This window comes from Monodelphis domestica, chromosome 8, assembly GCF_027887165.1.
Source record: "Monodelphis domestica isolate mMonDom1 chromosome 8, mMonDom1.pri, whole genome shotgun sequence".
NCBI classification, from domain to species: domain Eukaryota; kingdom Metazoa; phylum Chordata; class Mammalia; order Didelphimorphia; family Didelphidae; genus Monodelphis; species Monodelphis domestica.
The window spans coordinates 242,493,873-242,507,096 of NC_077234.1; the positions used below are offsets into that span (position 1 = coordinate 242,493,873).

At 43.5% G+C, this 13,224-nt stretch overlaps 1 protein-coding gene across 4 annotated transcripts in view; it reads right to left on the reverse strand.

Moving 5' to 3' along the window:
- Nucleotides 1–7,805, reverse strand: part of CRYBG3 (crystallin beta-gamma domain containing 3) — a 159,495-nt gene extending 151,690 nt beyond the window's left edge. Inside the window, exon 1 of one of the 4 annotated variants that reach the window (XM_056806817.1) lies at nt 7,414–7,805. In XM_056806817.1, the coding sequence (XP_056662795.1) occupies nt 7,414–7,559 (146 nt within the window). In that variant the 5' untranslated portion in view covers nt 7,560–7,805. The remainder of the gene's footprint in view (nt 1–7,413) is intronic. The other 3 variants (XM_056806818.1, XM_056806819.1, XM_056806816.1) reach the window with 3 other exon arrangements.
- Between the last annotated feature and the right edge of the window lie 5,419 nt (nt 7,806–13,224).

Consider the following 13,224-nt stretch of genomic DNA (forward strand, 5'->3'; position numbering starts at 1 on the left):
TTCCATACAGAAGAAAGAGGAATGCTGGCTGCCACGGGATTTCTGGCAGCACAACGCGCGTCCTTTCTAGGAATGGTACAACTGTAACAGCAGGGAAGTAAAAGGTGGCTTGAAACAAAACAATCCGTTAACCAGCACAAGGAAATGGTATCGCGTTCCTCGTTCCTCGTCTTACTTTGGTGCGGTAGGGTTTAACAACAGACTAGTCAAAGTCGTCGAAGGAGCAGGTCTATCGGGCAAATGATCCCGTTGGTTCACCTGTATATAGTTTTCTTTTAGAAGTAAAAGTGGTTCCCCATCACTTTGCCATGTAACAGACTATTGCCATGGGGTCACGTTTTGGGCTGCTGCATGGGACGTGCCTCTTCCGCTACTGAATAGAGTTCTGTTGTAGGTATCGCCCGTCAGACAGTGCGTGAGACTTGTTCTTTTTCTTTTCTAAGCAATGCTGCCTTGTTGCTTGCTGTTCAGTAATAATGCATGCAATTCCAATATGAATTCCATAAGGCGGGCACCTGTATATGCACTAGGACTATGTTAATATGCCAATGTGTGTTGATAGTGACATCTCATGCAATTTGCCAGGAATTTGTTCTCGCAAGGCAGAACGCAGAAAGACAGCAAGGTTTTTCACGAACAGAACACAGCACTAAAGTCAGTGGATTTTTGTGGTTGGGCTTTGTCACATATTGCTATCACACCCAATTCCGTCATTTATCAAGTATCCACTACGTGCAAAACACTGGGGACCCAAAGACAAAAATTGAGTTCTCTCTATTCAAACTTTTTACATTCTTGGGCGGGGGGATAAAATGCACGAGTAAATAAACACCAACACCATGAAAGTGACCAAAAAAGGGAAGTTTCATAAAGAACTAACAAGTGGGGAGATCAGGAAAGACTTGGTGTATCAACTCACATCTGAGCTGTACTTTGAAGGAAGCTGGGCAATAAAGGAAGTGGAGAAGTGCTTTCTAAGCATGCAAGGACCCACTACATAAAGGCATGGAGGAGAGATGAAAAAAGATGTAGCAGAAAATAACTAACAGGCTAAACGATCATTCCAGGGAAGGGGGGGTAATACAAAATAAGAAAACTAAACCTGGCCATCTGAATTTTATTCTAGAGGCAACTTAGAACCAAGGAAGCTTCTTGAGCTGGGGAGTGACATGATCAGATCTGGGCTTCAAAAGGAATATGTTTGGTAGCCAGGTGGAAGACAGCTTATTTGGAGGAAATTCTAGAAGCAAGAAGAACAAAGAGGCTATAGAAAAATTCCAAGCAAAAGGTGATGGGGGTCACAACAAAGGCTGTACAAGTAGAGAGAAGAGAACAGGTGTGAAAGATATGGTGGAGGGAGAATGTAAAAGCGTTAGCCAAGGATTGGACGCGGGGTTGAAAGAAAGCTAACACTAAATTAACTTGTGTTGCTAGCTTGGCATTGGCAAGGAAAACTGTCCATTTTGACATGTTGGGTTGTAGATGCCTGCAGATATTATTTAGGTAGAGATGAATTAGGATTGCTTATGTAGATTTGGGAGTGAATAACATTTGAACCCACTTCAGCTACTGAAATTTCTACTTTGACAAAATTCAGAAATCATAGCAGGATTTGGCAATCCTTTCAAAAGCATATATTTGAACTGAAATCGTTTTACATGGTAGAAGTTCAAACAAACAAAATATTTCTAAATTGGCCGAAATTTATATTAAAAGTTTCATTTAAAAGTCTTCAGTTAAAATAAGCAAACAATAGAATCAAAGGTTTTAATTAAAAGGATGTCAGAAGTCCTCTAAACTCACTTTCTTATTTTATTCAAAGAAACTAAGATCAGAAAAGTTAAATGACTTGCCCATGGTTCTCAAAAGCAGCAAAGAACAAAACCAAAATCTGAATACAGATCTTGTGATAATTATTTGACAAGTTTCATTCTAAACTACCTATAAAACAGTAACATTTAGGGAATCAAATTACAGAAAAGAATAAGCCATTAGAATTCAAAGAATTAGAGGTGAAATTTAAGAGTATAATCATTTAGGTTTTTCTAAACAAAATTAACACTGATACAAAGAGGCCCATATACTTGTTTTCTTTTGTTTTACCTTGAAGAGCTATTCAGAACCATTACGTATGTATGGTGTCTCAACACCAGGCTTTCAATCACAAAGAAAATGTCTAAAATTCAAAACAATTTTTAAAAAATCACAGCAACTATGAGCATCACAAATGACAGAAGCGTTTACTTCCTTAAACTAGTAAGTTTTTGCACCCCTGTTCACACTATGCTCTCACACTAAAGTGACACTGACTTATTTTGGGAAAAGGCAGAGAGGTCAGAAGAAAAAGGATTATCAAAATAAGGGCTACACTAAATTAGCTTGTACAACTTACATTTCTTTATTTTATGAAAAAAAATCTATCAACTTACTGATCTCACTTAATAAAACATGACAATACAAAAACCAATAGGATCAAAACCTAAGACCACAAAGATACAATGAATTATTTCCCCCAAAAACTTGTAAAGGAGAAATTAGATGATGCAGTAGATAGAAAGATGGGCATGGAGTCAGAAACACCTGAATTCAAATATGGCCTCAAATATTTACTAGCTATGTGACCCTAGGTAAGTCACTTAACCCTGTTTGACTCAGTTTCCTCATCTGCAAAATGAACTGGGAAAGGAAATGGCAAACTACTCTAATATCTCTGTCAAGAAAACCCCAAATGGAGGTCACAATGACTTGGATATGACTAAACAACAACATTAAAATGCCACGTTATATATAATAAGCCCAATTTACCTAAACCTTAAATGTTGTCAAAATCAAGAACTAATTATTACAACATATGAAGTGTTACTACATGCCACTTTTACATGTCTTTTTAACTTCAGGAAATTGAATTAAAACCCCACACTTCACAAAAGTGTTTTGCTATTTACTAGAAGCATGGCAAGTATGAAACTTCTTCCCTCAGAATCATTTCTAAAATTAACTCCCTTCTGAGGAGTCTTTTCCAGTTGGGCAGCTCTCTTCATGCACAACTCAAAAGTATGCTATTTAAGTTCATGATACTTCAGGAGCTTAGAGTTCAACTGGAGTCAACTGGGAGAGACAGTAGACAGAATGCCAGGTCTGAATAAATTCAAATCTGGCCTCAGGCACTTACTATCTGTGTGACCCTGGACAAGTCACTTAACTTTGTCTCATTTTCTTCATCTGTAAAGTGAGTTGGAAAAGGAAATGGCAAACCACTCTAGGATCTTGGCCAAGAAAACCCCAAAAGGATTAATAAGGAAGTGGACAAGACTGAAATAACTGAACAACAAAGATCAATTTCTTGATCCTCTTCATTAAATAAATGAGGAATCTGAGGCCCAAAGAATGTAAGTGATCTATACTAAATCACAGTTAGTAAAAAGTAGAAGCAAGTGTCTGATGTTGACTTGTAACATGAGTTCTCATAAGCAGAGAACATGTTTAAATTATTTTAAGGGGAGCTTGATAGTTCTTATCCAATTTTATTGTCATAGACCTCTTTACCAGTCTAGGAAGCCTTTGTCTCCTACTCAGAACAATGTTTTTAAATGCATAAAATAAAATTTGTAATGTTACAATGAAATTCAATTATACTAAAATATAGTTATAAAAATAGTTATTTTAAAAATAAGTTCATAGAAAACACATTGAAAACTCCTAGCCTAGAGTGGCCAACACATATGCCCAGGATCCAAATATTATTCATTGATTGCCCTGATATTTTAAGATTCTCAACCACACAGAGCTACAAACTAAATGAAAATGTTTCATTTCCTAACAACAACAAAAAGCAAAATTGGCTCTCTACTGCAATGAAAATACATTTCATGATAAGATACACTATCATGAGGATTTCAAAAATCTTTTGGAATGTGAAATCATAAAAGTAGGCACTTCCTCATATTAGCCTAGAAATCTTCAAATTTGTAGAATTAGGAACTAAAGACAAGGAGAACATACAGTTCTTGTTCTGATTTCCTTCAATCTAGGTGACTTAATAGAAGAAAAAATGTAGGTTATTGGCAGATCTGCTAACACCCTACTCCCATCTCTAAACTTCACTCCCTAAACCATCTAATTCATACTGAAAGAAAGGGTATCAAAAGTTATAATCAAGTTTTTAAAAGTCCCATACATTTTATTACTCAATTTAGGTTATCTTATGTAACATTTCACATGGCTATCCTTAATAGAAATGCAAGAAAAAAATAAGAGACATGTAAAAAAAAAATCTGCAAAGAAATCTGCTGTAGAAGACTGTATCAAATGTATTACAATGGTTCTCCTTTTGGAATATTGTCTTAATTCTTGTCCTTGCTTAAACTAAAGTCCTGGGCAAAAAATTCTAGAGAGGCCAATTTCTGAAACAGCCCATCTCTCTGGGGGCTACTAGGATCCTGTAGTGCTGTGTTGGCAAACCTATGACACATGTGCCAAAGGAGCCGTTCCCTTCCCCTCTACCACTCCCCCAGGCATGCCTGAGGACATTTCTCCCATCACCCAAGCACTTCTTCCTTCCCCTGTCTGGGGTAAGGGATGTGGCATGAGGGTACAGTTTGGGCACGCAGTCTCTAAAAGACTTGCCATCACTGGCTTAGCGCATGCCACATTTAAGGGTATAAAGTGAGTTTATCCTAACAAGAGAAGTGAATTTTCCTCAGATTAGCTAATCAATCCTACTTTACCAACTCAGTTCCAAATCAGTGCAAATATAATCATTGATAAGTACAAGATAAAACAGTTTCTATATCTTCGCTCCCCACTGACCAACCCAATACATATCATGGAGATGTTGTTTGGTAAACTGTTACTCAATCTGAAGGTTGATCAGAGTGGATATTTTGATAGTCTTGCTCTACTTTAGCACAAGGGAAGATCCAAATTTACCATTATGGTTGTCTCTATTATACAAGGCATTATCTACTAAACACAGCATTTTCATTATGAAAATATTCCCTAAATATTAAGTTTATGGAAAACCAAAGCTACTTAAATATAATACTGCAAAAATAAAACTCTTCACAAGGGTTTTTTCACTGAACAGATGCTCCTCCTTTCATCTTGAAATAATAGAAAATCTTGACAAAAATTGCTACCCCTGGGGCAGCTACTTGGCTCAGTGGATGTAGCAAGCCAGGTCTGGGAACCAGAAGCCATAGGTTCAAATCTGACCCCAGGTACTTCCTAGCTATGTGACCCAGTTACTTCTCTCTTCTGCCTTGGTGCTCTGGAACAACTGGTTCTAAGAGACAGGTATGGGTTAAAAAAATTGACACCCCTTTTACATCTTGTTAACATCAATAAATTGTATTATTACATCCAGTACTACTAAGGAACCCTGTTTGTTTCATTAAACTCTTAATAAAGACTTTGGCCCTTCAGTTCCCAGTACTGAAAAGGAAACTTGGAATTGCTGCATTACTTTAAATGTCTTTCCTATCTCCCCACCCCTTTTGAAAAGTGGAGTAGAGATATGTTATGGCCTTATTTAAAATGTAGGCAATATTAACAATCATAGAATATAGATCTAATTCCAATAAGTATTATCCAAAATAAAGGTTGACACTTTGGCCTGTAGATCAAGAGGATGAGAAAAGAGGTAGTGACAGAAAGATAGAGCACCAGTAGAATTAGCTTATGCAAGAAGAGAATTGATTTCAGAAGTCCCTCAAAAGCCGGCCTCAAATCTGCAGGGAAGACATTTCTTTGCAGTTCCGTCTCTCACACCTTTAAAGGAGGACTTTTCACTCCTACTTCTCACTAAAATTACCAAACCAGCAATATAGTGTTTTGGTTTTGGTTTTTTTTTTAACCCTTACCTTGTCTTTGAATCTATCTGTTCCTGAGCATTAGAGTGGTAAGGACTAGGCAACTGGGGTTAAGTGACTTGCCCAAGGTCACAGAGCTAGGAGCTAAGGCCACATTTGAACCCAGGACCTCCTGTCTTCAAGCCTCTCATGTTTTTCTTCATACAGTAACAGTTTTAACTGATGCACAGTTTAGTTATACAGTACTAAATAAAAAAAGAAAGAGGAATGCATGTTCATAAAAGCACACTCCTTAAGGTAAGAAGTTTAAGTTAGTCTTTTAAAAATGTGAACTAGTTGAATAAAGCTTACCCTCTCAACTCTCACCAATTAGTATTGACAAAAATATCTGAATCTATAGGAATAATTGATTGTAGATACTTTTCTTTCTGGAGCTCCATCTTTGATTCCCTGTTGGCCCTCCACATAGGTGGAGTATAATGCCCCCTATTTTACTATTGGGAAACGTGACTTAAAAAAGCTAAAAACCTAGGCCAGGAATCAATTCCAGTTGGGAAGCTCTCATTTCTCTTCCTGGCTACTTACTCTGTGGCCGATGAAGCCTCCTAAACAACCATTCTCCGTAGATTATGTATAGATTTGTCCAATAACCTTCTGGTTTATGGCTGCATCAAGGGAGGAGAGGGAGAGACACAGAAAGAGTGGCTTCTCTTTTCATCGAGGGAGTGGCTGGTTTGGGGGTGGCTGTTTTTCTAAGCTCCCTTCAGGATGGAGGGAGGAAGGAATTTAGAGAAGTGCACTCGAATCACGGAGAGCCACAAACTTTGCTCGGACTGTGTCATTTTGCAGCAGGTGGGAGGGGAGCTTCGGAGGGAACGACGAGCTCACTTCCACTTTCTGCAAAGTCTTGGGGAGCTCTAGGCAGTTGGCTGACCCAAGTGTGGAGAAGGAAATTGCTAACTGCTTCAGAATCTGGCCACTAGTGGGTTCTCTCGCTAGTGTTCGAGTTTGGGCGGTCTCGTACGTGTTTGGGTCTTGAGCATCTGGGCAGTAAAAATAATTCGATGCTCGCCGCCCCCCACCCACCCCCGACGGGGTTCGGTCCGAAAACATCCCCGGGCTGAGCCGAGGCGCCACCCCCACTCCCCACCCCCATTCCAGATTTCTAGACTTCAACTGACAACCGTTTCCCATTAAAGCCCGCAGTGCTGGCGGAGGAAGTGGCTTGGATTAGGGGACGTGGAAGGGTGTGTGGCTGTGTGAGTATGTGATTCTAGGGGGTTGGTTCTCCTCGGTCCAACTAGCCAGGGAAAGGATGTCCAAGCGCAGAAAGCTCCTGGGAGTTGGGAGGGGAGAGGGCTTAACGGTCGAGGGCTCGGGAAGGAACAGTCTCCAGCCTTCCGTGCTACGGGCGGGGGGAGGGGGGGTCTCCGGCACTGAGGAGTGGGAGTACAAGGGACAGCTAACTTTGCAGGCGAGCCGGCACCTCGGCTGGGCGGAGGATGCCCTGGCCAGGGCCGCCCGCCAGGTTCAAACCCACCCCCACCCCCACCCCCACCCCAACACCCGCCCCGGCCCAGCCGCCTCCGCCGCCCCCGTCTACCTGGGAGCTCCTCCTGTTGGGGGCTGGATCGCCGCGGGCTTCTCCTCCTCTTCCTCCTCCTTGTCCCGAGAAGGGCTGCGAGGAGTGAAGAACCGGGAGAAGCTGGGCCAGGAGGAGCCGCCCCTCCTCCGGCCGCCGCCGGACATCTCCGCGGGGGGAGAAGCGGCCGCCTGCCCCGAGCAGCGGGGGAGAGGTGTGGGAGAGGGGCCGGCGCGCGCAGCACCACTCGTGGACCACGGCGGCGCGGGACCCCAAGCCGGAGCAGGGCGGAACGGACCGGGGCTGCCCGGGCTCCCGCTCGGCTCCCGTCGCGACTTTTAATCCATTGCCGGGGCACAGCTGGCGGGAGAGCGACTAGTGCGGGGACTGGAACTCGAGTGCGCGAAGAAGTCTGCCAGAGGCGGCCACGCCCCGTCCCAGCCCGGCCCGGGAGGGGCCAAGGGCGCCGGCGCCGCCCCCAGTCCCGGGAAGCCGAGTAGCCCTGCGTCCTCTCTGCTCCTTCCCAAACTTTTGATTAATGGTCGGAGCTCTGCCCTCGCCTCTCCTTCTCCACCTCAGCCATAAAGCCGAGGAGTTGGGGGAGGGGGCGGGACCTCAACTTAATCTAAGGAGAAAGCTCCGGTCCCCTTCCCAGGGACGCGCTTCTTTAGGGCTTGGGGAAGTAGAACACCTGGGCTGACTGGCTGGCGAGGTTTTTCCAGAGTCCCGGGAAACTTTTACAAGTGTATCTCTAATACGGAGAATCCAGTCTGTATGGGTATGCAGCCGCCTATAGAGGTAGCCGCCTTCATGTCCCCAGCCATGGAAGTCCGGAGAGCGCCGGGGCCACTGGGCTCTACTGTTGCCAGAAAAGGGGGCCCCTCGCCCCTGCGCTGGCATATTCCGTCCAAACCCCCCAGTCCCCCCAATAAAAAGCTTGGTCCATTTTTGCTCTTTGACAGAATGCTCCGGGCATGGGTCAGTTCCGGTGTTCGCTGGGGTGCTCCTGGGCTCTGGCCCCATCCGGGATAGACTTTTGCTGGAGGAGATACGCCCTGGCGGCTTCTCAGACAACTAGCCTTTATTAAACGGCCACCAGGGAAGGCTTCTAGGATTGGGATTTCTAAGCAGGGCCTGCCCTGGCTAGAGCAGCCAGGCACTGGCTTAGGGGGACTCCGGCTCTGTCCCAGGCCTTCCTTCTTCCTTATTCTGATAGCTTGAAAATAGGGTCTGAGCGAGGGAACCTTAGAGCCCACAGGCGTCTCGCCAGTCAGCCTGGTGAGCTGGAAGGGGAAGCCGGTCCTACGGCCTTTCCGCCCTTCATTCCCTTCAACAAGGGTCTTGATCCGCCATTGGGACGGTAGACACACATATCCCACAAATTGCTTCGCCCTTACTTGTGGATGGCTGTTTGTTTTGTTTTAGAGCATTCCGGGTGAAGGGTCTTGCCCAGGGTCACGCGTCTTTACGCATCTGAGGCTAGACTTGAACTCAGAACATGAGGCTTCCTGACTCCAAAGCCCAGGGCGATGTCCATGTGCTGCTACTTGGCCTGCCTGTGTAAACTCTCCTGAGCCCCTGTAGAGAACTGAGGCAGCACAAGGAGCTTTCAGAGAGTTTCTTTTGTTTTTCTGTTTAATAAACTATGTGCTGCTGCACGCGGAGCAACTTTGTCCTTGGATAGAAAGCGGGGGTGGCAAGGCATCGGTCAGGCCTGAAGAGAGGCCGGTCTGGATCGAGAGTGGGTGAACATAACCCGCCATTTCGGTCCTTCCATAACCTGGAATCCGCCCAGCTCGGAGGCTTGAAGAGCAGGGAGCGATCTAGGCGTGTGGCGGGCTAAACCACAGCCAGGGGATGCTGGTGGCCAGGGACTCTACTGGAGCTTTTAGGAAGACGGTCTAACATCCATCCCAGAGGACCTGGAGCGGCTCCTGGGCCAGTTCGGGAACAGCGGCCCCTAGCGAACAGCTCGGACATTGCACTCCGCTGCTGGATCAAGTGACCCTGTCATGGGGTGAAGGGACCTTCCTGGACTGACCGCAGGCTGGCAGCTCTCCCACAGGGCTCCTACTTAGAGCCCACGAAGCGCCTTCTCTGGTGGATTTGAGGCTGATGTCCACAGCCAGGGGTCCCACTTCAAGATTCTCCAGAATTTCTAAAGGGAAGCAAATGCCGCCGAGAACAGTGACCTTCACGGTATTTCCACTCGGCGACGCCAGTGCCTTTTCTGAGAATAGAATAAAGCTCCTCTTTCGTGCTCAGACTCCAGCGACATTTCAGCTCCGCACCTGCCCGTCAGGATGTCTTTATCCCTAATACGCCCTTTCCTGGTAAGCAACGCTGGGATCCAAAGAAGCCCCAGAACGAGGAGCACTTCGAAGCGGCTCGAGCAGAACCTGGGTCTCTCCCAGGCCACCTTTCAGCATTCTGCCCATCCTGGCCCCTGTCCCACGGGAGAGGCCAGGAGCATCGCCGCCAACACAGATAACGTAAGCAAGAATCCGGCGTGACTCCCAAAGGTGCCTCTGGGGTCAGAAAAGTCTGCCCACAGGATCAAGTGTACTTGGATGCCGGAGGACGGCCTTTACACGTGGCGGACGGCCACACCATCAAGAAGAGCGCCAAGCCGAGAAGCGGAGCCCAAGGAAAGCGCTTTGCTCGCCGCTGTCTGTGGCCGGAAATGAGGCGATGCCCTTCTGCCCAGAGCAGCGAGAAGCTATTCCCGAACCCCGGCTCTCAGGGCAGCGTGAAGGCGGCCAAGCCCGCGTCTTACTCCGGTCCTTAGCCTGCTTTGCGCCAATGAGAAAGAACACAAACGTGAGCCGTTCCCGGTGTGTTCTACCCAGATGATCATGGCTGGAACATGGGGAGACACCCCCCCCCCCCATGGCCTTGGTGCTTCCCAGGGAGTAGATGGTGGCATTTTTAAGTGACTGGGCTCTGAAATCACGTGGTCCTTGTTTCTATGGAGAGCCTGAAAAGGCGATTACTCTTCAGAGGGCGCGCTTTTACTACTTAGCATGAAGGGTGCTCCTCTGAATCACATGACATGTGTGTGTGTGTGTGTATTTCCGCTCCACCTCCCGGGGAGGTTCTTTCCTTACCTTTACAGTCTCTCGCCGTCATTATCTTTAACCAAAAATGTAATTATTAGCTAATGCCAACACATCTATAGCCTGAAAACAGTTTTCAAACTGGAAGAACCATTTCTTTGGCCCAAGGAGGACAAACACATTCCAAAAGAATTGTTCATATGATTTCAATTCGATGTCGTCTATCACTTGAGTCACATCACCTGAAATACACTGCCATATGCGCTGTGTTAATTTTATTAATGCCTCGTTAATAACACATTCCATAGAAGGCAGCTCAGTACCGGGATCAAGTCATTGCCCTGTCAAAAACTCCATAGAACCCCTTTCTTCCCCTTCATCCAGTCTTTTGTAAAATCACTAAATTACAATATGGAGTACCCTATTTTGTGGTACCAGTAAACATTGTAAAATATTTTTTCTTCTGGAAAACAAATGCTTTTAAACTCTATAAAGTCTCAGTCTTATGAGTAAAGTTCATTTATGGAACTTCATGAAACAAAGCTTTAGACTAAAAGTCCATTCGCCAAACCAGTTTTCCTTCTTTCTTGTTTTGGGAGCTTAGCCTCTATAGCCTCCCCGCAGTCCACTGCTGTCCTCTCTCTCTGGATACTTTGTTCACAGTATGATTTGTGGCAAGAGGCTCTAAGAAGAGACACATGGGCAGCTGCTATTGTGAACAAATGCTTTGGTGCAAAGATAAGCAGCTGGAAACTGTGCATGTGCATATTATTAAGAATGAACGCTAATTTTCACTTGAAGCTATTGCAAAATTTTACTTTTATTTCTCTTACACAATTTCCCTTCAAAACAGTAGTGTAGGAATTCCTTTATCTGGTGAATAAGGCATCAGCTATACATAACACAGAGAAATCAAGCGTGCCAGCCTCCTAAAAATGGTGAAATAATAAAGTGATTGAAATTAATAGTCCAGGAAAAGTCCTTTTAAAATATTTCTCAAGAGAGTAGCTAAAACCAGGCTTCTTTGGGCTAATTAGAAAGAAATACTAACTGTTATGATTTATTTGTCTGTTTTTTCAGAAGCAAGATCAGCACATTTACTTGTGATCCCAAACTAATCTATATTAAATAATTTAGGTTTCCAAATTATTTCATTAATGTAAAGGAATGCCTTTCATACATACTTATCAAACTAAAACTTTAGTTGACCTGGCGAGTACCAAAATGTATTCATAGGATTACTGCTTTACAGCTGGACGTAACCTTTGAGATCATCTAATCCAGAGGTATCAAACATGTCCTTCCCCTTTTCCCCCCTTGCCCACCATCAGACCACATTTGAGCCTCATATGACACTTCCATATGACCTTAATTTGCTTAAAATGTAATTGGGAAATATTTAATAAAATGGATAAAATTTGTCCTCTTGTTTTTTTATTCTCTACACAAAACTGGACATAAAATTTTTTCTTATTCCAAGAGATCACTGAAGTAACTTAAAAAAAAAATGGGGAATAGCTAGGTACCTCAGTAGATAGAGAATGCGGTCTGAAGTTGGAGAACCCAGGTTCAAATTTTACTTCAAACATTTCCTAGCCATGTGATCTTAGTCAAGTCATTTGACTCTGTTTACCTAGCCCTTACTCTTTGGTCTTAGAGTTGTTATTAAGACAGAAAAGTAAAAGTTTAAAAATTAAAAAAAAAACTTGAAAGGAAAAGAAGTTCTTCACCACTATGTACCAAGCAAGTATTGTGTTCATAAAATCAACACAGGAAACCACAAATGTTCTACCCATCAGTTTTCTATTTCTAGCATAAATAGGTATTTGTTAGGGATTGTCAATTCTATGCTAAGGAAAGAAATAAAGTATGATTAAATATTGATCATTCTCTGGTCATCCATGCCAATTATTCACCCCATGTCAAATTCCCTGTCATTATGCACATTTTCCCAGGTTGCCTTTCTCCAGTTTATAAACCATGACTCAAGGAATGCAAGTTAATTCCTATCCAGTATTAGCTAAATTAAGAAATGGCAAATAATGTGGTCTCGTGCAGAGAATGTTCACTTGTGTGCTGACAGACCTGGATTGAAATTCTGATTTGCCACTTTCTATCTCTGTGACCTCGGGCAAGTCCACTTCATCTTATCTGTAAAATGAGGAGCTCTATAACTTCTAAGATTTATTCTAACTCTAAATCCTATGATCTCTTCTCATTCTCAGATCCATCAGGTAGGGATTACTTTGGGCTTGGACCACCCTCCATCTTTTCATTGCATTTCCTCACTAGTAAAAATAACAGAGTTGCTATGTGGAGACAGAGGAAGAATGGAGAATTGAATTCTAGCCAATTGTGTCCCTTAATATGGCTCTCCAAACAACTGTACCTCATTTCACCGTCCATAAAATGAGTAAATTAAAAAAAAAATGAAATCTTTACATATTCATTTCTTGTAGTTAGCAACCAAGATAAAAGGAATACTATAAATGTCAACAAATCCCATGTCCTTAACGGTCTTTTTAGAGTTATTTCTCATTTTATAAATTGCTAGAAATGATGCAAGTCCTTAGAACATAAAGGAAGAATTAATTAGTTTCGAAGCCCAGAGAAAATGGAGTTTGAGTTGGGACAATCGGCAGTACTATCTTTTTAATGACAAAAAGGTAGTCAAGTAATATAAATATGATCAAGGAAGATTAGTATCGACATACTTCATAAACCTCCACTGTCTGGTGTGTAGAATGTAAAATTTCAGAGAAAGAATAATGCTTCC